General features: G+C 42.4%; 1 protein-coding gene across 1 annotated transcript in view; it reads right to left on the bottom strand.

The window, feature by feature from the left end:
- Positions 1-26003, bottom strand: part of cux1b (cut-like homeobox 1b) — a 232815-nt gene that overhangs the window by 80105 nt on the left and 126707 nt on the right. The window contains exons 5-8 of the mRNA XM_036556545.1: positions 24975-25112; positions 21160-21283; positions 16784-16860; positions 14271-14337 (exon numbers count right to left, since the gene is read on the bottom strand). Of these exons, the coding sequence (XP_036412438.1) occupies positions 14271-14337; positions 16784-16860; positions 21160-21283; positions 24975-25112 (406 nt within the window). The remainder of the gene's footprint in view (positions 1-14270; positions 14338-16783; positions 16861-21159; positions 21284-24974; positions 25113-26003) is intronic.

Raw genomic sequence — 26003 nt, 5'->3', positions numbered from 1 at the left:
AAACAATAAAATGTAAGCAAAATGTCAGATATCAGCCCTTTAATAGGCCGAATGTAAACATTTAGGTTAGTGTTAGAAGTGATTGGACAGGCAAGTGAATTACATATCGCTCCTGTCGGAACAAAACCTCTGATCTCTATTTTTCTCGTCTTTTCGTTTTTGACACAAGTTCAAAGTGCCTGTTGTCCTTTACATTGTGTGTAATTTCATAATGAGTGGACCCAAAGAAATGACCGCAAACTGCTTAGAAATCGTCTGGTTCCATTGACTTACATTGAAAGTAAAGTATGTTTTTTCCCTCTCCTGCAAAATTCTCATTTTGGAGATACAAGGTTTAGTTCCGAAAGCAGCAATATGTTTTTGTTTTTTTTTTTTCCCCCCTACTTACACCCATTAAAATCACTGATGTATAGGGGGTCCTTGAGACCCTAGTTACACTGCTGGTAACAGATCAGGACAGAGAGTATGGAAGAAGAAGGGGAAGGAAAGCATAAAGAAGCAGAGGGACCCAGACAAAGGCCTACACAAGAGTCCATACAGGCCCAGTTCAAAGCTACTGTGAGGGAAGCAGACAGAAGAGAGAGAAGGAGGGGTACGCAAGTGCATGGTTTGCCCAGATGTGCACTGCTGCTGAACCCTGCAGGATCCTCCGGGAGTCATGTTCATATCGGAGCGAGTGCGTGTGCACAGGGGGAGCCCTATAGGATCAGCAGCGGCTCCTCGGCTCTTAATGATTTAGAAGTGGCCCCCTATAAATAAAGAGAATGTGGCAGGAGCTCTCCTTCAGGGACGTCTGGAGGAATCACCACCACTCCAAATGAAGCTCATAACTCTCTCTGACCTAACACACACACACACACACACATACACACACACACACACACATACATACACAAACACACACACACACACACACACACACACACACACACACACACACACGAAGGAATGCTGGGGGTCTGTCTCACGAAGCAGGATTTCTTGCGTAGCTGGATAACTTTAGGCTTAGTTCGATCTAACCCTGGATTTTCTTTCTGGATCACTTTTTACTGGGCTACATCACCATGGCAACTTCACGCCTAACCTGCTCCAATGCAGGTCAGGTTTGGGATTTAGCATCATAAAGCATAACAGCTGTCAATACAGTGCTAAGCTTCTGACCGATCAGGGGCGCAGGTGGACTGCTTTGGTCCTTTCCGGGTCACTTCTTGTTTCTTTGTGATGTTTGCGATGTTATACTGATAAAGTAAAGTGACGTCAAAGTTAACGTGTTAACATGATAAATTAACACGGGCACTTATTTATTTATTAACACGATTAACACGATTTCATAGTTTGACCCGTAGCTCCAGCGCTCTGTTCCTACAACTGACCAACGTAGTACACTGGTAAGTGCTTGTAGGAGAACTATGGATTATCTGACAACTCGCAAACTAAAGCCGGGGTTACATGACTTTTACCTCGATTTTAGCCCAGATTCTCAGTCTGGCCGAGTCTGTGCTGGTCGGCTCTAGTCTGCAGATGTTTGAGTCGGTCGGAGTCAACAGTTGCAGAGAGAATCAAGTCGTGTGTGAGAGGCACAGACTCAGATTTCTGGCTTCCCCGATTGTGTTTCAGACCAGTCGGAGTTTATCAAACATGATTTATTTTTCATGATGAGTGTAATCTAGTGTAAACTGATCAACGACACAATCTGAACGGATTCCTGCAACAGCCAATGAAAACAGAGCATGAAAGAAGAAAATACAGCTCTCTGTTAATACTGTAATCTGTGATCAGTCGCTCTTCACAGAACTGACTGTGTGTTTTCTTTTTCTTTGCCGAGTTGAACAGCTGCCCATCCTGTGTGGTCTGATGCTGTTGCTTCTTCTGCCTTGATCGGGTGCCCACTTCTCGCCAGCCTTCTGGACCGTTTCAGCCTTCTGGACTGTTCTGACCACCACTGAGCTTCATGCTGTACAACGCTGTGCAAACCTCACCTGCATGAATTGACCCTCCTGCTGCTGCTGCATAAACTCAAACTATCTAATTAACCATTGCTCCGCCTGTTTTTCCCCCATTCTGTATTCTAATATTTCATACTAATGCTGTTTGCTAACCGGTATCGACCAGAGGAGGATGGGTTCCCCTTTTGAGCCTTGGTTCCTCTCAGTGTCCTCTCTTGGTCTTAGCGAGTTTTTCCTTGCCACTGTCGCCACTGGCGACGCCCACGGGGGCTTGGACCGGGATTTTTCTGTAAAGCTGCTTTGTGACAACACCTGCTGTAAAAAACGCTGTATAAATAAACTTTGACTTTGAGTTGACAGCAAGTAAACAAAGAAAAATGTTGAAAAGTCACGCACTGATTTACCGAGTCAGAACTGTTCACAGTGGTAATGATAGGAACCAGACGTCCACCTCTAAAAGCTCCCACACAGAAAGTTATTACATTAAATTGTTATGAATACACTGCCTGATGTCTGAGACACTGTTGTCCAATAGTTTTAAGATATAATCTTGGCCAAAAATGTTGTTTCTGATGGTAAATAAAATGTCTATGTTTGTGTTGTAGTCATGGTGACCCCTGGTTCCCATCACCACCACTGTAAAGAAACCTGCATTGGTAAAATTTCTCTTCAATGAACCATTTTCACATCAAACCACTCTGAATGACCCAAATCGGTGGAATGCCTCTTTAACCTCCCTCGGAGGAGCGTAAGTTGCCATGGTGATGTAGCCCAGTAAAAAGTGATCCACCGTCATGGGACAGAAAATCCAGGTTTAATAGTATAAAAAACAGCACACAGCGAAGAGATCTAATACATGTACACTCACTCTCTTTAGTCAAGGTCGGCTAGTTGCACTGGAGCCCCGCAGCTCCCAGGCAAAGCAGCCGCTCGCAGAGCAATCGATCAATATGCCATTAATCTTTAAAGGAGACAAAACGGACAACACACTATTGCTCTTCCCCCGACACGGGGAAGAGAGGCAGAGAGGGAGAGGGGGGTTTACGTTTTAGTGTGTGTGTGTGTTTGTGTGCATGTACAGTGGGGTACAGTCTGAGAGCACTAGTGAAAAAACTTTTATTTAGCATTTTATTCTAATATAATAAAGAGAATAATTAAAGAAATAAACATTTCTAATAAAAAATAAGATATAAAAAATATATATAATGTATACACGTTAGATATTTACAAGAAATGTTATTATGTATTTAGACTCAAGGTAATAACTGAGACAGTGATGCACTAAACATATACAAAATCATCATTTATAGGGTACTTTCTATTGGGAGGAGTCTGTCCCAAACCCTAACCCCTAAATTTACACTCGTGAAAATAATACTTACTTTTTTTGCATTTTTTCAGTGTTTTTTTTTATATTTATGAGGTAATTTAAAAAAAACGCTGTCCCACATTTTCATGTCACTACCGAAACAGTTCTGTAGGTGTAGATTTATTTTAGCCAATCCCCTGTATTTTAGAGCAGAAAGTGAGACTGCATCCCTGTTATTTCCCATTGTTTTGAAGTAAATGTGTCCCAAAGCCTGAAAATCAGTTTGGAACATTAAAAATTGTTAATAACGCAACACGTTTTCTACAATTTAGCAAAATTTTCTGTGTTTTAGTGAAAAAAGATTATTATTATATGTGTGTACAAATGTTCAGAGCTGTGCTTGCTAGTCATGTACTGGATAACATTTTTGAGTTCTGCTCAGAATTAGTGAAAATTGTCACTACCGAAAAAGTCACTAGTGAAACAAAGTTTCGGCAGTGACAATTTTTGCTAATTTCGAGCAGAACTCAAAAATGTTATCCAGTACACGACTAGCAAGCACAGCTCTGAACAGTTGTGATTCGATATTCCATTGTGTCAAAAACGACATCATAACACTACCGAAACCGCCATTACTGAAACACAGAGTTTCGGTAGTGTTATGACTGTGTTAGAGACAAAATGGAATGTTGAATCATTTGTGGTAATAAAATAAACATAACGAAGTTGTAGGGTCACTCAAAGCAAATCGATTTTGGTCAGTTAAAAGTCTGAAATGGGTTTCCAACTCTGACTCTGAACCAATTTGGTAACATAATCCATACATGTGCTTTTTGATGCACAGATTTTTCCAGACACTTCCAGTGTAGACATAAAGGCTTTGCACTGTGCTGCGATACTATACTTGAACGCTCGTGGTGTAAAGGCGCTTAGAGCGAAGAATTCTCCCTACTTAATAACAAAAACAGAAAAATCAGTAAGCATGATAAAGTCAGTCTAACAACAAAAGCACTACAGTTTCTCATTAGTCTGAATGGGATTTGTGTCAGTGTTCTGTGAAGCTTATTCAACTTCACAGCCTCAAAGAATGCACTTGTGACGGGTCAACTCCACTCTCCTCATGCCTTCACACACCACCCAGACTGAGCCTTCCTGCTGCATCATCGCTTGGCTATATCCATCCAAGAGTGTCCAGTGCTGAACACTGTTAATATAACATGACCGCTAGAATGGTTTCCTCTAAAAATACAGTCTCCATGCAGCGGCTCCTCCGCTCTCTGCCCAGCGACAGGAGGGAAACGCTGTTAGATGTAACATGGGGGGAAAAATAGACCGGTACACTGAATGGGGGGGGTTACTGACCTGTTCAGAGCAGTGTGTGGGTGTGTATGAGCCTGATTACACACATACACACACACACTCACAGAGAGGAGGCCCAAGGCAGCTAGACCACTAGGAGGAGCATCTGTTGTGGCAGCTCAGGCAAAAGAGAGGAGGGAGGGAGGGAGGGAGGTAGAGAGAGAGAGAAAGAGAGACTCATGCATGCAAGCCCTCCACCCACAGCCAACCTGAGACCCCACACCTCAGGCAAACAGGTACAGTACTGTGCAAAAGTCAGAGACCACCCTTTGTTTATTATATTTTCAGACAAAATTGACATTAGGTTATTCATCATTCAGCATCTGGTAAAAAGTAGAACACATAGATTTAACAGGAAATGGCAAAGGAGAATCACCAATTAAATATAATAGATTTCTCAGTGTTTAGTTTGTCCACTCTTCACCTTTACTACAGCTTCTGAGGTCTGGATGTTAATTTTTCTCTCTCTCTCAAAGATGAAAGTGCTTTTAAAGTGTTTTTCTGATGGGGACAGTTTTGGCTCTATCAAGTCTCCCAGGTGGCTGCTAGGTAGAGATGGAGCTGATCCTATCCTATATCGATATCAGGACTGATATTGACAATTCACTCATCGGATATCGGATGGACAGGGCTGATCCACCTACCGATCCATATTCCACTCGGCAGTTTGTGCTGGACCATGAACCCGCCGTAATGTAACATAACATGAAATGTCACCGATCCGGATTCTGTTCCACATCTTACCATGAACCCACAGCAACTTCAGTCTGTAACTGAGTGAGCAAATAACACTAGCTGTTGGTTTGACCAAAATGTCATTTGTTTGGAGATATTTTACCAGGTAGCGTCTCTCACTGATGCTTTCCAGAAAAGCGTCACACTCCCGGCAGACAACCTAAAGGCTAAAGGAGTTACAGAGAAGTTGCTGAACTTCATTACAGTCGATGACCAACCGCTCTCTGTAGGAGGAAATGTTGGATTCTACAGCCTGTTGGAGCTTTTAGAGCCCAGGTATAACCTGCCATCCAGAAAACACGTTTCAGAGATTCAGAGACTGCTATACATGAACTATACACCCGAGTGTCATCAGAGTTACCAGTGCAGTTAGATGTTAAATCCATGAACTTCAAAGCTGATATTTGGACCTCAGATGTGAGTCCAGCGTCTCTCATAAGTCTCACTGCACTTTGGGTGAAAAAGTGCAGGGGTCACACAGCGGCAGTTAATCTGCAGCCTCCATTACAGACACGCTTAGTGACTGATTTAACACATTAAACACAACCTTAAACACAATACTAACAACAATAATGATAATATTAAAGAAAAAGAGCTCTTGTATCGGAATCTGTATCGGCACCTGCGGTTGTGTATCTGAATCGGATCGGAACTGCAAAAATGTGGATCGGCCCATCACTATTGTTAGGTCTACCTCTGCATTACTATGCTTTCTTGTTTGTTTTTAATGCTCTGTTTACTGCTGTAATTGTAAGCCTATTTGTGCTTTATAAGTATCATTACTGTGATTTGCTGATTTTTACATATTGGGAAAAACAATAATGTGGCCTGTGCAAAAGTTATGGCACACTGCATGCTGTTTTTTTTTTCCCCCCAGTTATGTTAAACTTGGGCACAAAAATGTAAAACTGCAGACAAATTCCATATTTAAGGGTGTTCATTGTAGAGAACGTGTTAATTTATTTTCATTAGAAAATCGACTTTTGTATATAACTGTAAATGAGGGGCGGTTGTAGCTTGTTGTCCAGCACTGGATTAAAAAATTTCAGCACACTACAGTTCTGTGCACCTTATTATAGAGCCTGGGGCTGAGTGTGTTTTGTGTGTTGTGTGTGTCTAAAACTGTAACATTCCAGAAGTTGGGAGAAAACCTGGGGGAGGTGAGGGGTCTCAAACAAACCATGAAATCGATCAATCATTTCCATTATCCACACACACACACACACACACACGCACCCCCACGCCTTGTTTCACACAGTCGGCAGCGGAGGAGGAGAGCAAAAGTGAGAAAGATGACGAGGGACGAGAGGAAAAGGAAGGGAAAGCTATTGATCTATTTAGAGATGGATCGATAGAACATCTTTGCTAATGGACAGACATTACAGCTCCTGTACAGAGGAGGCAGAGAGGCACAAGGTACAAAAATAGTTCATCGTCTAAACTGCTCGTGTAGTTTTGGCACACACAGCACTTTTTCTTTTCCAATTCCGATATAAAAACCTTTAGTATACATGTTTCTTCTTTACAATCTACTAAGCTTTAAAATGAGCTGTTTTGACTGAAACACTTTGAGATGACCATCTAAAATAGGCTATGATGCTGAAACTACTCATTCACTCTACTACCCCATAGACATACACAGAAATCCGCTGTGTGATATCCTCTCTCAGTCTGATCACCTAGAGAGTAAGACTGTAAAAGACAGACCTTACTTAGCGCACGCCTGGCTTTACTGGGTGCTTCAGACTGTTTTGAAAGAACAGCTTAAAATCCATAAAAATGAAATAATTGGATGTTTCTGTTTGCTTCCCTTTGGTGTAATTTTAAGGGAAATAAATGGAGCAAAACATGACAATCAGAAGCCATGCTTTTAGCACAGAATAGCAGAGGGTGTGTGTGGCAAAAGAACTGTGTGTGCATTTTGGCTGCCACTTTACATCAAGATGATTGCTTTGTATTGTTTTTGGTATGTTTGTGGTTTCTTTTGAATCGTCCCCCGAATTTTCACTGCTGTAGCTGAGTTGTAAACCTGGAGATTCTTCTCTGTGGTAGTGGAGTTTGACAGCGCTGCCTGCCGGAAGTGGAGTTTCACCAGACCAAGAGCTGGGTGACTTTTCACAATGGAAGCAGAGTTTCATCAGGCGGGAGATTCTTCATTGATAGCAGAGTAACTGGGATACATTTCAACACAAAAAAGGAAATCTGACTGGGCCATAAGCTTGCGGAGTTTGACTGGGTTGCGTGCTGGGTGACTTTTCACCATGGTAACCGAGTTGACTGGGTTTCGTGCTGGGCGACTTTTCACCATGGTAACCGAGTTGACTGGGTTGCGTGCTGGGCGACTTTTCACCACGGTAACCGAGTTGACCGGGTTGCGAGCTGGGCGACTTTTCACCACGGTAACCGAGTTGACTGGGTTGCGTGCTGGGCGACTTTTCACCACGGTAACCGAGTTGACCGGGTTGCGAGCTAGGCGACTTTTCACAGCGGTAATCGAGGTGACTGGGTTGCGAGCTGGGTGACTTTTCACCATGGCAACCGAGTTGACTGGGTTGCGAGCTGGGTGACTTTTCACAGCGGTAATCGAGGTGACTGGGTTGCGAGCTGGGCAACTTTTCACAGCGGTAATCGAGGTAACTGGGTTGTGAGCTGGGCAACTTTTCACCACGTTAACCGAGTTGACCGGGTTGCGAGCTGGGCGACTTTTCACAGCGGTAATCGAGGTAACTGGGTTGCGAGCTGGGCAACTTTTCACAGCGGTAATCGAGGTGACTGGGTTGCGAGCTGGGCGAATTTTCACAGCGGTAATCGAGGTAACTGGGTTGCGAGCTGGGCGACTTTTCACCACGGTAACCGAGTTGACTGGGTTGCGAGCTGGGCGACTTTTCACAGCGGTAATCGAGGTAACTGTGTTGCGAGCTGGGTGACTTTTCACCACGGTAACCGAGTTGACTGGGTTGCGAGCTGGGCGACTTTTCACAGCGGTAATCGAGGTAACTGTGTTGCGAGCTGGGTGACTTTTCACAGCGGTAATCGAGGTGACTGGGTTGTGAGCTGGGCGACTTTTCACAGCGGTAATCGAGGTGACTGGGTTGCGAGCTGGGTGACTTTTTACCACAGTAGTATAGTTTGACTGGGTTCATTTTTTGCCATGGTAATAAAATCATTAATTCTCATTACTCATTAATTTTATTAATACTAACTTAAATATCATTTCATACCATTATTTGTCTGGAAAATATCATAATACTGAATAATATCAATCCACCCAGCACTACCGTGGGGTCTTCCCATCACATTTTCTCTAATACTTATGTGTGGCAGACAGGTTTCATAACCCTCATTACAGAGACTCTCGGTGGAGGAGGCTCCCATAATCTCCACTGATCATCTGTGTGTGTGTGTGTGTGTGTGTGTGTGTGTGTGTGTACACACTGTCTAGTTGTGTCTGTCAGTTTTCTGTCATTGCCAAATCATCACAGTATTGTTAATAAAATGGGTGAGCATGATGCCACAAGAAACATGAGTGGATTCACTATGAGTGTGTGAGAGAGAGAGAGAGAGAGAGAGAGACAGAGCGTGTAACCGAGCTCTTCCCAGAACTGTGAGGGGATGTGCGAGGTTTTCTTTGAATCGAGCCCTCTCCGAGCCTCTTACTGTTCACAATCTCTGAGCTCCCATAATCCCACAGCTGCCCCTTGTCCAAATCCCACCCCCCCCCACCACCTCCACCTCTTCTATCTCTCTCTCTCTGTCTGTCTCTCTCTCTATCAAAACTTCAGAAGCCTTTATCTGCAGCTCATGGCAGACAGAAGAGAAAACAGTGGGTTTTGTGAAACGGATAGCATGCGCTGCGTTCAGCGGGATGCCAAATCCTCTGCAGATAATACATCCACTTACTGAGTGTGTGTGTAACCAAATGTGCCGAATCGGAGGGTTTCACGCACGCTAAGCCCAGTGTGCTGCATGCTTAGGCTCGAATCTGCTTCAATCCAGACTACATACGTTTTAGCACTGCACAAGTTCTGTGCTCACTCTAATGTGGCTGACAACTCAATAATACTTTAAAATCATTATTAGCCCAGCCTAATAGCCTAACACTGCATTTACACTGTCATCTGCCTATGGACAAATAAACTGCGCATGCTATTCTGACTTGGGTGTCTAAAACAGTTTTATTCATGAACATTTAGATATCTGGAGTCATGCGTCATTCTGCAGTTGCCGTTACGCCCATATTATGAACTCCGATTCTAAGCTGTTTTCCTCTGTGGAGATTCATTACTATTATGTGCTGTGGGAAGACAGAATGTTCCGGACCCGGTACATTTGTCCTGTATACCTAAAAGAAAACATGGAACAAGAGGGTCTGACTGTGTGCAGAGAACTAATTATTTCAGCAGCTTAGTACACAATTGATAAATAATGAGCTCTTGTTTTTTTTTTTGCGTCATGTTAAGTCTTTTTAGAGCTGCAATGCGCTCGTGGCATCTCGATCGTTTAGTGTGAGGTGGTCAGGACGGCCGTCTTAGGTCAGTCTTTTTCTCATCTTGATGCAACAACAAAATCAACCGTGTTTCATATTATCGTAAGTTTTAAGTCTTGGCTCATGCAAATAAGGACGTGCCAGGGGCATGCATGAGAGCGAACGGGTGAGAGAGAGAGAGAGAGAGAGAGTGAGGGAGCGAGGGAGAGAGAGAGAGAGAGAGAGAGAGAGTGAGGGAGCGAGCGAGAGAGAGAGAAAGAGAGAGAGAGAGAGAGAGAGAGAGAGAGAGAGAGAGAGAGAGAGAGAGAGTGAGGGAGCGAGAGAGAGAGAGAGAGAGAGAGAGAGAGAGAGGGAGCGAGAGAGAGAGAGAGTGAGGGAGCGAGAGAGAGAGAGAATGCATGTGTGAATGTCTGAAATCTCTAAGCAATAATCATAGTAAAATGTTTTAATATTTCAGGTTCACTGTAACAGTGATGTAAAGAAATGTACAGGGGACTTTAAAAACGGCATTACTGAAGAGTTTTTTTTCCACTTTTTTTGCTTTGTGTTACAGTGGCTTCTTATTTTGTTTGATAGTTTTTTTATGGTTCAGTTTATAATACCCAATAAACAATGCTGAACCGCTGCATGTTGTGTTGATGTGTAAATTTTTATGTTTAATAAAAAAGTAACTGCACACTTTACAGATTAATTATAAAATTCTGGGTGATGATCTGTCAGAATATACGGCTCTACAGTGAACTGGGCGGAGCCCCAGAGCTTTGCGTGTCCAGCCAACGTATCTCCCAATCTGCACCACTACAGAGCGGAGAAGGAAAAGGGTTTCTTTGCTTGTAAATTTCCACCAGGAGCATGATGGGAAATAAACTCAAAACTCTAATTGCAGTTATGCAAACAGTCACCTTGCAAGACCCCCAGTCTTTGCAAAAATCACAGTTTGTGACTAAAACTCTGTGACACTGTCTTTAGATGTGAGAGAGTGTCAGACTTTAGTCTTTCAAAAGTCTTTTCAGAGTCTTTTCTAAGTCTTCTAGTGTAAAGTCAGCATTAGTCAGGTGTGGAACAGCTTTGGCTAAACTGGATGAAAACAAATGGCAAAATAAATCATGTGTAAAACACAGATTCTAAACCCTGAACAACAACAAAAAACTATTTTAGCCTGTGATGTTCAACAAACCCAGTTTAAAAAAGAGAGAATAAGGAAAGACTGGAGTAAGGAGATGTGTAGAACAGGAAACGTGGAGGGTTAGAGAGAGAGAGAGATTGATGCAAAGAAAGGAAGAAAGAGTGAAATAGGGAAAGAGGGAAAGAGAGGGAGAGAGAGAGAGGGAAAGAGGGAAAGAGAGAGAGAGAGAGAGAGAGAGAGAGAGAGAGCGAGAGAGAGAGAGAGAGAGGTGGAGTGCGTGAGCGCAGCAGGAAATGTTTACTGGGACGTGTTTCTCTGCGGCGACGCAATTAGAGCCCGAGAGAGCGAACAAGGGCTCATTGAGGAGCTGCGAGACCCTCCCTCTGTTTGTGTGGCCTGTAAGACTGAGAGCACTGAGAGACCCTCATGTTTATTAATGAAGGAGGAGGAGAGTTTACTGTAGCAACCGTGTGTCAGAGACCGAATTAACAGAGCGAGAAAAGGAGGGCATTAGAACCCAGCATACTAAATCAAACACGGAGAGAAAAGAGAAAAAAAAGAAAGAAGGAGAAAACAGTGAAAAGGAAACGAAAACAAAAGGAAGAAAGAAAAAAAACAGGACAAAGACAACAGCCTATTAAAGGGTAAACATGGTGCTGAGTGGATGGAAAGAAAAGAATAAGAAAAAAGAAAGAAAGAAAGAGTCACTGATAATGTCTATTAAAAGCTAAATAGGGGGCTGAGAAGACAAAAAAATGTAAGAAAGGAAAAAAGAAAGTTGTCAAAAGAATAAACAGGGTACTAAAAAAAGAAAGAAAGAAAGAAAGAAAGAAAGAAAGAAATAAAGAAAGAAAGAAAGGAAAAAAGAAAAGAAAGAGTCAATCTACTTAAGTCCAAACAGGGCACTGAGAAGAAAGAAAGAAAGAAGAAAGAAAGAAAGAAAGAAAGAGAGAAAGAAAGCAAGAAAGCAAGCAAGAAAGAAAGAAAACAAGAAAGAAAAAAAGAAAAGAAAAAAGAAGAGTCCATCTACTGAAGTCCAAACAAGGTGCTGAGAAAAAAGAAAAAAAAGAAAGAAAACAAAGAAAACAAAAGAAAGAGTCAATCTATTCAAGTCCAAACAGGGCACTGAAAAGAAAGAAAGAAAGAAAAGAAAGACAGAAAGAGAGAAAGAAAAGAAAGGAAAAGAAAAGAAAAGAAAAGAAAAGAAAAGAAAAGAAAAAAGGAAAGAAAGAGTCAGTCTACTGAAGTTCAAACAGGGCACTGAGAGAAAAGAAAGAAAAAGGAAAAGGAGGAAAAGAAAGTCAATGATAATGTTTATTGTCCAGATGTCCAAACAGGGCTCTGAGGACAGTGAAGAACGAGGTGTTTCAGTGTGAGGTGCGCAGCGTCTCATGCGTGAACAGCAGCAGGACACGACCGGTCAGCACTCGACTGACCAGCAGGTAAACATGAGACAGGCATTTGAGAGAACGCAAAAAGACCAAGACACGCAATAAACATGATGAGACTGACATATACAGCACTGAAAAGACAAGAAAGAAAGAAAGAAAGAAAGAAAGAAAGACAGAGAACCAGAAAAGAAAGACAGTATGAAGAAAGAGAGGAGCTGACAGTAATGTGCCTATAAAGGTCACACAGCACCGACTGAAACCCGCAGGTGTGCAGGTGAGTGTAGAGACGCTTTGATCTGCCTTGTTTGAGCACATTCACCTCCGAAATCAGTGTCTCTCACACACACACACACACACACACACACACACACACACACACACACCCACACACACAAACACACTCCTGAGCTGCTCTGTGTGCTGCAGTGGGCGGGTAGTGAGCAGCTGATTGACAGGAAGGAGGAAAGTAAAGCATCAAAGTCATGACAGAGCCTCCCTCTGCCATCACACTCGCTCTCTGACTGCCAGCCGGAGCCTCGTTACACCTCCTTTGAAAAGCGCTGACCAACAGAGCAGGACACTCTGGAGCAGCTACACATCAGGGTAGGCCACCATGTCCAGTGTCAAACAGCGGCCAGAGGGGTATACAGCATTATGACTTTAAAGGCCACGTTGTGCAAACCAAGCAGGAGAAGTAGAAAAACATCTGTTTGTCTCTGTGATTATTTACTTATAAATAGCTAAATAAATAAGAACCGTTAATAATACGGTAATGAATGTAATATATGAAATAAATAAATAAATACATTTGATGTTGACTAAATCAGAACAATCTAATACAGAATAATAACTAATTAATAATAATTGAAACAATAAATACAGTAATAAAAAATATAATTATATTACATATATACATATATCTATATCTATCTATCTATATATACATTCTCTCTCTCTCTCTCTCTCTCTATATATATATATATATTTATATATGTGTGTGTGCGTGCGTGTGTGTATATATATACAATATATATATATATATATACATATATCTATATATGTATATATATATATATATTTATTCATATATACATATATAGATAAATATATATATACACGTGTGAGGGGAAAGTGTTCACAGACATTACTGTACTTCTGCTCAAAGGAATCAACCAAACAGTAAGTAACTGATCAGAGTCCTGAGCTGCTGATAGAGCTGCGTGTGGTGGGTCTGACTGGACAGGCCTGTATGTATATGTAACAGGCTGGACCGAACCTGGGTCAGCTGTGGGTAGAGCGCCTAAGCTCAAAGAGCTAAGATACAGCAGTGTAGCTGATCCAGGATCGGCCGATCGGGAGCAGCGAGGCTGCGTGTGGCTCGTCTGGCACTGTGGGTTTGCACAGCTATAATTATGCTTGCCAGTAAGCTGGGTGGTACACGCCCTGAAATAGCCCTGAGGCCATCGGCGGCGGCGAGACGACGCATTCCTGTGTGACAGGCAGACGAGGAGACTGCTGTGGGCGCTCCGACCACACACACACACCTCACCTTTAACACACACACACACTCAAGCGAGCTCGAAAAATATCAGGTTCAAACTGGGAAAAAGACCCACCCCCTTCTTGTTTAGAAGGGGTCTGTGGTGCGACTGTCTGTGTGGATCTAATCTCTCGTTATTTACAGCGCGGCACTAATGCTCGGAGAGGCTGCTCTCTGAGCAAAAGCGGGGAGAGAGAGAGGATAGAGGGGGACTTGCTTTGCCAGAACAGGGAATTGGGGATAAATCTGCCGATATTATCTCTAGCAGAGCCGCCAAATAGGACTGGAAAAAAGTACCAGAGTAAACGGGAGACGAGGGGAAAGGTTCTATAGATTAATTCTGCTGACGCACATACATTCATCCTGCTCCACACTTACTTTGCTGTGGATTCCTCATCATACTTGGTCTTCAGGTCAAATAGCTCTGCCTGAGTTGTTTCAAGTACTGCAAAAATAAATAAACAAATAAAGAAATAAATAAACCCATTTTACACACATAAGGTTAACAAAACAACAACAACACAAAAAGGTAACTCCAGGTGGACAGTCCAGCAACTTTTCATCCACCTGCATAATTCCTTTTAATGGTGAGTCGTACAGCTCTAGAAAATGCAGCAGGCCTTCTCACCCACCCACAGGAACGCTGCCTTTGGAAGACTACGCTATAATAGTGTTGTAGGAGCGTGAATATTCAGCATATGGCTGCACAATTAATGTGTCAGTGTTTAGACCATCATAATTAGTCATAATTAGTAAAATGCTGCAATTTATCTGAGTACAGCTCCTGAATTAACATCAGTCATAGTTCCTGTAAAGTGTGCTGTCATCATGCACTAAAATGCAATATAATATAGCAACTAATAAACACAATTTGAGAGAACAAAGCAAAAGTGGGACATTTCTTGATGGACACACCAATTGTGTGTCTTAATTCAGGCACTGTATACACTAGACGACAAAGAGAGTAACACTCATAACGAGTTTAGGCTATGAACCAGAACTCAAACTCCCAGAACTCCTCAGATCACATGGCACAAACAGAGCTGAACTCACTGGACCTGTTTGGGCTGTTGTGCACAGCGAAAGTGCAAACTGGGGATTAATACGGGGCTGAGAAATGCTGACATCAGTGAGAGCTGGAGAATATTTCACTACAAACTGGCGGCTGAGCTGAAACTGTAAAGACAGTGACGTGATGACTGGATCAACATTATAATCATGATATCGACTCTTCTCTGCCTGTGTTTTACACGCAGCTCCTCGGTCTCAGCGCTTCGCTGTTCAGGCACTGTTCATGCGCCTCTTTTCGCCTGTTTCTCCACTCTTCTAGCTTTCTGACTGGCTGTTGTTTGAATCACTCGTTGAGTAAATCTCTGAATGTTTCGGGTCGTAAATATCAAACATTTTTGATAATATCGGAGGGAAACCGATCAATTCGGAGTTTGATCTGAGGGCTAAACATTCACTCGTTTCTCCGCTCACACTACAGATCATCCACGCCAACATCGATCGAGCTCCAATCGAGTTTCCCACCTGGAAAATCGCTTCAGATCTGGGTTAAAATTGGGCAAAAAGATTGTGTAGTGTAGGCCCGGCCTAAGAGAGCAAACATAATTAATGCTATACACAAAACTAAACAATTAAATTTTTAATTAATAATTATATTTTATCCTTCATTTGAAAGCATTTTAGTAACACACACACACACACAAATTTTCTAAATTGCTTATCCTTCTGGGTCGCAGGGGAGCTGGAGCCTATCCCAGCAGTCAATCGGCGGAAGGTAGGATACACCCTGGACCGGTCGCCAGTTCATCCATTCATTGTAAAGGTTTGATTGGAAACGTGTTCAATCTTAACAGAAAATGATCCTATCAGGACTGTGTTCTCTGTGGTTTCTACACAGAAACAGCCAAGTGAGCTACTGGTGAGGACTTCAGGAGCTGAACTGAAGGCCTTACACGTTAGATTAACTACCAACACAATTCAGACGTGACAGTAAATCATCCAATCATGTTTTGATTTACAATGAGACCAACTTTGCGAGGAACAAAGGTCACTCTAGGCCTTCTGGAAGTTCTAGATATGTCACTGACTGAACATAAGCTCAGCCTAACCAGGTTTCAGTCAGTTGTTAGGAATGGAAAACAGCAGCGGAAGCTGTATGCTAATATATACAAATAACATTAAAATATATGTTAATGTCTGTTACAAGTTTCAAATAAAAATCTGGAAAGCCATTTAGACACTTCAAATATCTGTGTTTAACTGAGAAAGAACAATATGTTCATGTGCATGAGTGTTAGGTTACGCTAACAAGTTAGAACTCCAACAGCAGAAATTGGCATTATTGTAGAGGCGTTCTAAATATATGACCTAAACTGAAGGCCTAACTGTGATACTGAAACAGTTCACAATCGCAAAATGCTCCTATGCAGTTGCAAAATGGAAATAAAGGCACTTGATTCATATTTGAAATCTCAAACTGCATCCAACTCCTGGCTCCACCTATTCCTGTACGAATGGCAGCCCTTAGAGCGATTAGTCATGATAGTTACATGCTGTTGGAACAAAAACTTGTACCACCATTTCAGTCACTGGCATGTTTTTATATTATCTGTCTGAATTTAATAATGAATGATGGTACTATAAAAATGCTCCTAAATGACTAATAAAATCTCTTGACATTAACTTAAAGAACGTTTTTCTCTCTCCTGCACATTTACTGCACATTGTTCCGACGGAGCCGTTTTGGCTTCGGTCACTCAAGGAGCAATGCAGCCTGAAGCATCTCCGTCCCACTTTTGCTGGACTCATCCTATAATATCCGTTAAATCAACTGTTTTTGAAATAAAACGTGAAACAATCGTGGAACACCAGTAGACTTTTACCTGTCTGTAGGTTCTGGGCCTTGTGCTCCGCCTCCTCCAGCCGGGAGGCCATGGACTCCTGTGACTCCTGCAACTTCCTGTCACGGGGAAGAGAAGGAAGCAGAAATAAAGTAAGAACAGTGTGATCGGCACGAACAGTAGAAACGGATGAATGAGAGGACAAGAAAGGAGGAACCTAAAATCCCTGAAATGATTATGGTTTAGGTGTGCACTGAAGTGAAGGGGGTGGATTCATATTCAAGTCAAACTCTGTTAAAACGGAGTCGTTCATGTTGCTGGCCGCCTCAAAAATTCCCACCAATTTCATGCGACGGGCTAAAAATCTTCCATGCAATATTAAATAAAGTGGCCCATTAGGGAGGGCCGTCTGGCTATTGGAGCGGGGCGGCCTGCTCGGCTCACGCGGCAGAAACGAGAGGGAAAGAGAGAAACTGAGGGATATATTATTTTTAGCAAATAAAGTTAAAGTCTTTCAGGGTGGGGCTGCAGAGCGCGACCGTCTGAGATATTAATAAAGCACAATGAGTCACTTTCTCTCTATCTCCAGCACAAACGCGTGTGCTGAGAGCCATCCACCTCCGTCACCCTCACAGGAAGCATGCTGAGCAGACAGGAAGTGGACTGAATTATGGATGCATGCTGACGCATAGGAAATGCACGAGGAGCAGCAGCACAATTGATCAAATATGGACACTGGCTCTGAATAACAGGGCTTATGCTGACAGTTAAGAAATTTAGACTGCCCTATATGGCCATTTATGGACATATTCTGAGTGACTCTCTCACCCAACTGTCTCTCTAACACACGCACCCCTCCGTTCAAAGGACTTTCTGTCTCCTCAATGCTGGATAAGGACATTTATGACTGCACATACACAGGAATACCCCAGCCTAGAGTTCTATAAAGGGCCAAATAGTCAACATTTTTCATATTTTACTTATTACCCCGAAGCTGTATGTACCACAACAGCCCTAATTCATGAACTATTTTACAACTTCTCTCCATCCATTAGAATTAAACAGGAGAGAACATTACTGGAAACTTAAACTATTTAGTTTATATACTAAAATGTGTGTCTATGAAATGAAATACAACACACACACACCCACACATGTACATAAACATATACGCTGCTGTTGGGACAAAACCTTGTATCCCCATTTTTGTCATTTTTAACATTTTGACGTATTTTGAAAAAGTCACCCCTGCCCTTTATGTTATGCCAAAATGTCAAGATGAATGGACCAACAGAAATTGTCCAAAATTACTTGGAAAATTATATTTCTCTGTTTACTTCCATTAAAATTTAAGAGTGTTTTTCCTTTCCTGTAAAGTTACCTTTTTTGGAGATGCGATACGAGATTATACATATATATATATATATATATATATATATATCAGAATAATCACTGCATTTAAAGTATTTATTAAGGGTCACTCAGTAGTTTCTGAGCTGTATACTTGGATCTGTGCTCAGGGTTCAAAACCTCTTAAGGAGGGCACATCGCTACTTTAAGATAAGACAGTTGCTAAAGCTACATTGCCCCAGTTATTATTATGACATTATTTCGACAGTGTGGTGCTGCACACAAGTAATGTATTTTAATAGTTTTGTAATCACAGATCTTTACAAAAGAGTGCTGAGGAATAAAACAGTGTTATCTATGGATCATTATTTGATCAGGCTTAATCTACACCAATCCTTTAAAATCACTCAATCAGCTCTGATACCGATTTGTCACACCAGATTGAGGTATCCCTACAAACACTACACCCATGTAAGGACTGTCCAGCCCAGAAAAGAGTTACTAGCTGACACCCAACCCAGATGACAGCAGGTGAGCTAATCAGAAGCAGAGTTCTCACTCTTAGTAGGTCGGAGGTCACTGATGCACCCACATTTAGCTCAAATGAGAGCGGACAGAGAGTACGCGTGCGAGAGATCGGCAGAGAGAGATCGGCAGAGATGTAAACAAACAGCAGAATTAGAGCATTAGCGTGGATTACAGATGTGCAGGAGGGGGCTGTGGAGAGTGATATATAAATAAATAAAGCGGGTGCTGGAGACACTCGTCCCAGTTGGCCGTGGCCTAAGTGCTTGTGTAAGCACAGCATACGTTGGCAGCATTAACCCGCGAGCCTGGCCTGCACATAAAAGCCCTGCTAAAGCTTTAATACAGAGCTCTGACTCCAGTGTCACTCACATACAGAACAGGGCCGAGCTGAGGAACTGTCACGCTAAGCACCAGGACTACAGCGATGCATGCACATGTGTTTATGCATCGTCGGGACTATGGATGGACGCGCTGAATCATTTGTTATCTAATTCAGCGAGTATTTCAGGGCTTGAAGGGCTTGGCAGGTCTGTCCCTTCACAATCAGGACACACTTTCAAAATGTTCCTGGGTGCACAGAACCATTAATATAAGACCCAAAGAACATAAAACAACAAGAGCAATTCTAGCGATTTTTCTGTTTTTTTCATAATTGAATTGTTAAGACATAAAGAAAGCCTTTCAGAGACGTCTGATGTGAAATTCTCTGTTCTGATTCAGAACTGTTCACAGTGGTGGTGATAGGAACCAGACGTCCACCTCTAAAAGCTCCCTCACAGGAAGTTATTACATGAAATCACTACAAATATGCTGCTTGATGTCTGAGACATTGTTACAGGCCAGTTTTCGAAGGTTTTGGCCTAAAAGGTACTGCTGTAATTGCATTCTTGGTGGAGAGGTACAGGAGAGGTACTTTAGTCCCCAAAGAAAACTTTGGGTAAACAAAGAAACAAAGACTTTTTCAGATCTACCACTATGTACTGTTATTAACGCTACATATAAACCTCACTGTGACCCCTGGCTCCCATCATCGCCACTGCAAACAAACCCAAGCCAGTAAGTTTCTCTACAATGAATCATTTCACATCAAACCAGTCTGAATGACTTTGTTTATGTCTCATGACTGAATTACAAAGAAATCAGTGGAATTGTCCTTTAATACTGTGGCATGAATAAATACAGGGAAAAATGTAAATACAGGCCTAAATAAAGAGTAGTAATAAGTAGGGATGTCCTCATATGACCTAACATTTTTTAATGTCAATGCTTTTTAATACTGTGTCCTCTAGCTCTGTCATTAGCGGTCAGTTTCTGACCACAGCACTTCTACTGGTTGGAATATAGCTACTGGTTGGCTGAGGATTCTGAATTGAAGTGATATACACTCTTTTTAACCCAGTTGTAGAATTTTACTTTAAGACTGTGGCATGTGCCTGGCCCCTGGGCCCCGATGACGGCCGTGAGAGCCGGCAGGAAGGCAGAGCCCGAACTACAAGCCTAGACGAAACCCTGTGAAGACAACAGGGAGAGGATGAAATCTGCAGGGGAGTAGGGGATGGACACCGCGAGAGCCAGCAGGATGGCAGGACCCAAAGTCCAAGCCAGGTCCCCATGAAGACAGCAGGGAGCGGAAGAAATGTGTGAAATCTGTGAGGAATTGTGCACAAGTCCCAAACCCCGCCTCCTGTTCCACAGCTCCTGCTGCTCCGCCTCCCCATCACCGCTCCCGTTCCGCAGCTCGTCCGCCAGGGGTCGAACGTGAGGTGTAGTGAAGTGGCCTCACTGTGGAACAGGAGGCGGGGTTTGGGACTCGTGCACCATTCCTCACTTCCTCTCAGATTTCTTCTGCTCCCCACTGTAGTCGTGGGGGCCTGGCTCGGACTTCGGGCCCTGCCTTCCTGCCGGCTCTCACGGTCGTGATCGGGGCCCAGAGGACGGGTACATGCCACGAAGACATTTTCAACCATTGTAGGACTTTATATTTATTTAAATCCATTTTAAAACTATATAACCCTCGTTAGAACCACACTGGCACCAAGATTTATTTTAAAGGATCTGTAGTGGATTTAGTAAAAATCATTGGAAAATCGACCCTTGATTATTTCTTTATTATTTATAAGATTTTTATGCTTTTTGATTGTTACTGTGATAAATAATCTGAATCAACAATTTTGTATATCCAGGTTTGCACATCTTAAGCCTGTTTAGTCCGAATTATGGTTCTTCTGACTTAAATATTCTTTTAAGCCCTTTCAGAGAGGATGGAACATTGAGAAGTCACCAACAGGCTGAAATATATTGTGATTTATTAAGATATATGTTTTTTTAACCATCTCACTCAGCCCTGACGTTAATGTACTAAGTGTGCACCGTACAGCAAACTGTACACAATACAAATACTGGATCTGACTCAGTATCATCAGACACTCAGAGACTGGTGGAAAAAAACGTTTCTAGAAATGAAAGCAGAGTAAAGTCGAGAGTGAAGGTGTGGGCAGCGAGGTGTGGGTCAGGGGAACCGCAGCACAGGGACTTCTCACCTCTCTTTCTCTGCATAGTCGTTGTGGAGCTGCTGCTCCTTCTCTTGGGCCAGGTTCTCCGCCTGGTTCTTCAGCGTCTGCTCGTACTCCCGAATCTTCTCCTTAAGTGCTTTTATGGTGACCTCTGCCCAAAAAAACACACACAGGCCAGATCAGTTCTGCTTCATAACTACAGCAGTGAGTCCTGTTAAAGGCCTGGACCTGCAGCATATGTTGACCCCTAGGAGCTTAGCTATGCTTCAGCACCACTGACCAATAAAGGACAACTTTCTACAGTACATCAAATCAGGCTGACATCTGTGATGGGAAAAAACAGGAACCCTAAAAACTCATGCTTAGACAATTCAAAAGGAATATATACACTGGAAAAAGTTCCTACGAAGCGGCTCTATTTTCCACAAACACATGAAAATTTAAGAACAGGGAAAGAAGGAGGGACGGACTGTACCAGGCTAATGAGAAATGAAAGCTCGTAATAGTCCACGAGCTGGGAAAACAGCTTTCTTTTCACTGTGGCCTTGAGTTATTTCCTATTTGAACGGCTGATGACCTGAACGTTCTGCCCAGCTTTAACCAGGCAGGACAAACTGTGTTTCTAAATAATAGAGGTGCTGCACCGAGCCCAGGCCGAAATTCGTCTAATTATGTCTTGATAAAGCTTTTAAAGGCTCATATCCAGCACGGGTGAGTGAACAGTATGTTTAGAAACTAACAATGTTTACATACAAAATCAAAGTCTTCAAAAAGAGCAAGGGTAATTTTTTTTTACACAATATGGGCTTTTTTAAAAAGAGAAAGAGAGAGAGAGAGAGAGAGAGAGAGAGAGAGAAGAAAAGCGAGAGAAAAGGACAGAGATGAAAAAATGAGAGAGGAGGAACAAAGATAGAGAGAAAGAAAAAAGGACAGAGAGAGAGTATGTGTAAGTGGGGACAGAGAAACGAGAGAAAAAAGACAGAAGGACAGAGTGAAAGAAAACAAGAAAAAAGGGAAAAAAAACAGGAGGATGAGAGAGACAGAGAGAAAAAGAAAAAAGGACAGAGAGAGACAGAGAGATTGAAGGCAAGAGAGAGGGACAGAGACAGACAGAAAAGAGAAAAATAAGAGAAGAGGGAAAGAGAAAAACAGATCAAGGAGAGGAGGAGAACAAAGAGAGACAAAGGGGAGAGAGAGAAAGAGAGAAAGAGGCGAGAGAGAAATGAGAGAAAAAGACAGAGAGAGAAGGACAGAGAGAAAGAAAATGGGAGGATGAGAGGGACAGAGAAAATGAAAAAAGGACAGAGAGAGAGACAGAGAGATTGAAGGCAAGGGAGAGGGAGAGAGAAAAATAAAAAAAGGAAAAAAGCGAGGGAGGGAGAAACGAGAGAAAAAGACAGAAGAATAGAGCAAAAAAAACAGGAGAAAGAAAAAGGAAAGAAAAACAGAAGGAGGTTGAGAGAGAGAGAAAAAGAAAAAAGGAGGGAGAGACAGCGAAACTGAAGGCAAGAGAGATGGAGATATGAGAAAAGAAGAAAGCAAAAGAAGAGGGAGAGAGAAAAACAGAAAAAGGAGAGGTAAGGAGAAAAAGAGATACAGATATAAATAAGAAAAGGGACAGAAAGTGAGAGAGAGTAAGAGGGGAGAGAGAAACAAGAGAAAAAGACAGAGAGAAAGAAAAAGAGAAACAGAAAGAGAAAGAAAAAGAAAACGTGAGAAAGAAAAAGAGAAACAGAAAGAGAGAAAGAAAACGTGAGAAAGAAAGAAAAAGAGAAACAAAGAGAAAGATAGAAAGAAAAAGAAAACGTGAGAAAGCAAGAGAAACAGAAAAAGAGAAAGAAAAAGAAAATGTGAGAAAGAGAAAGAAAAGAGAGAGCAACAGAAAGAGAAAGAAAGAGAGAGATTAAGCTGTGAGATGTCAGAGATTATGGGGTAAAATAAGACGTATAAAAAAGGTTCTTTCCTGCATTCAGACTGAATGAGACGAAGACCCTCTGGTCGGGGGGCTCAGTGTAAGAGCGAGAGTCAATATCTCGCTGTGTCTCAGACGGAGACGCTCACTGACTCTGACTGAGTGCTCAGAAAGGTGTCTGAGAGTCTCAGTGAGGAGATGAAATATGTATGTGTGAGACAGTAAAGCTCATAGTCTCTGACTTAAGCGCTCAGAGATCCGAGCGCAAGCGTGTGTGTGTTACACACAAGCAGGTGGGAGAGTGTGTGTGTGTGTGTGTGTGTGTGTGTGTGTGTGTGTGTGTGTGTGTGTATTACACATAAGCGGGCGCGAGTGTGTGCATGTGTGATTTAAACTGCCGGCTTGCGGGTCTGACACATAATCAATGGGAGCAGGTCCCTTCGGAGGCCTTTTCCCCCTTAACTGCTAAATTGAACTTTAAACATTTAGGTTGGGAGGGATCAATGGCCTCTACTGGGAAGAGCACGGGGGTCCGAGAGAGAGAGAGGGAGGGGAGGGAGGGGGAGAGAGAGAGGGAAAGCGAGGGAAGGCTGCTGGGGTTAAAACATCTTCTTACTGCATAATCCAGTCAGCACTTCTGATGGAGAGGGAGAGATTATTTAATAAAAGGACCGAAGATAATGCAGCCACTACTGAACGACTCTAATTAAACTCACAAATTAAGTTCCCTCAACTCACAACCCCCCTTAAAGGGCCGGTACCATGGGAAATCGAACCTCCCCCGATTTAAATAAAGGAGTTACGTAAACACAGAGTCAAAATGTAGTGTTTACAGCCACATATGAAGACTAAGCTGTAAAAACAGCCCGTTTTGAATGCGTTATTTGTGATGTCACAAAAATCGACTCATTTACATACATCCACCTATTCAGCCTACAACAGTTTAGCTCCGCCCATTCACGTTGTAAGGAGTGTCTCAGAGTGCTTTCTGAACGAGACACAGCAAATCAGAACATATTTATTAAGTTAATTTATCTTTTGTTAGTCTTAAAGACTCAATAACAAAACCAGCCTGTTTAATTCTTTTTGTTTAAGGTTGGAAAACAGTCTAAGGAGCACTTAGACTGTAATAAAACCACCAAAACGTCATAAATGGACCTCAAGAGAAAAAGTAAAATACAAGAAAAATATAGGATATGGGCCATTTGACCACCCAGGAGAAAATAGGGTGGATTTTAAGTCACAGGCCAGTTTTCTTTTACTCTCCAATCATATTTTATTGTGTTTACTTATTACTTTTTATTTAGATTTCTGTTGTAAAGCACTTTTACATTTCTTTAAACCTTTTTAAGCTCAATAAAGTTTATTACTATGCAATTTTTACACTCACTGGCCACTTTGCCCCATTCATCAATGGTCAGGACCACCACAGGACCACCCCACCACATGTATTATAAATTATTATTTAGGTTGTGTTGAGTTTCTGAACATCTCAGTATCACTGCTGGACTGAGGATGATCCACAACCATAAAGTATCTTGAAGCTAGAAACTGACCACTGAGGAAGGACTAGAGGACTGCTCAGCAGATGAGCTATCGTCTCTGACTTGACATCTACGAGGTGGTCCAACCACGTAGGAGTGTCTAATAGAGTGGACACAGTGTTTAAAAACTGATCCACTCAGTGCAACACACACTAACACACCACCACCACGTCAGTGTTACTGCAGTGCTGAGGATGATTCACCACCCATGTAATACGTGCTCTGTGGTGGTCCTGACCACTGATGAACGAAGTAAAGCTGGGCTAACAAACTGCACAGATAGACATTGTGAAGTGCCGCTAAGTGGTATGTGGAGCTAATAAACTGGTCAATAAGTGTACCTAATAAAGTGACCAGTGAGTGTAGGTGTGACCGTGCGCTCTCACCCTGGTTCTTGACCTCGGCGAACTCTTTGTTGTAGTCCTCCAGAGTTTCCCGGAGCTTCTGGTTTTCCGTCTCGATGTCGTGCATCCTCTGCACCTTCAGCTGCAGCTGCTGGCCGAGCTCCAACACGGGGACCGGATCTGACCGGGAGACAAAACAAACACACATCACACATGATACCAGCCGCCCAGATGCCTGTTTACACTGTTCAAAAGAACCCAGACTGCTCATCTGATTAGTGAATGCATTTAAGGTGCACACATTACTGTTCAACTGCACAGCTTATATAATCTCCATATAAAGCACTGCCAGTAGGACCGAGCGGCCGCACACCAGCCTGAGGCCACCATCCCTAAAACTGGACTGCGGAGCAGTGGAACTGCATTCTCTGGAGTGATTGAGCTAAATCCAATGCCTTTGGGATCCAGAACTGATCATCCAATATCAGCACCTGACCTCACTAATGCTCTTGTGGCTGAATACATTCAGATCCTCACAGCAATGTTCCAACATCTGTTAAATACCCTCAAATTTCAGAAGAAATGCTAAATGAGCAGCAGCCAGTTGCATTAGCTGAATGTAAGTTCAAACGTAGCCTAGTTTGAATGTAAACTGCCAAAGTTTACGAGCTACGAGAATTTAACTGGTTGCACCAGGTAACATAGTTTCAGCGTAGCTTTTCAACTCCTTGAGACCACCGGTTGGTTCCAAAACGCACTTCGTCATATTCTTTCATATTTCATACGCTACATTCAGAAAGTGGGTGTCATATGAGAGCTGTAACTGTCTTCTCTCCAGTCAAATAGACGGGTGATGTAATTTTAAACCCTTATAATAAAAGAGGCTGAACTTTTTCTATTGAAAGTCGACCCATTTTTCCACAAATCTGGGCTATAAACTATAAACAGGTGGCGTCTCTTCAGTGATCTGCTCTGTACAAATTATTTTTATAACAAAATACAAAGAGCGTCTAAGATTTTTGGCTTTCAGCAGTAAATTGTGAGCATAAAGCAATATGTGTGATCATAAAA

This window comes from Colossoma macropomum, unplaced genomic scaffold (assembly GCF_904425465.1).
Source record: "Colossoma macropomum unplaced genomic scaffold, Colossoma_macropomum, whole genome shotgun sequence".
Lineage (NCBI taxonomy): Eukaryota > Metazoa > Chordata > Actinopteri > Characiformes > Serrasalmidae > Colossoma > Colossoma macropomum.
This window is presented reverse-complemented; position numbering and strand designations above follow the sequence as displayed.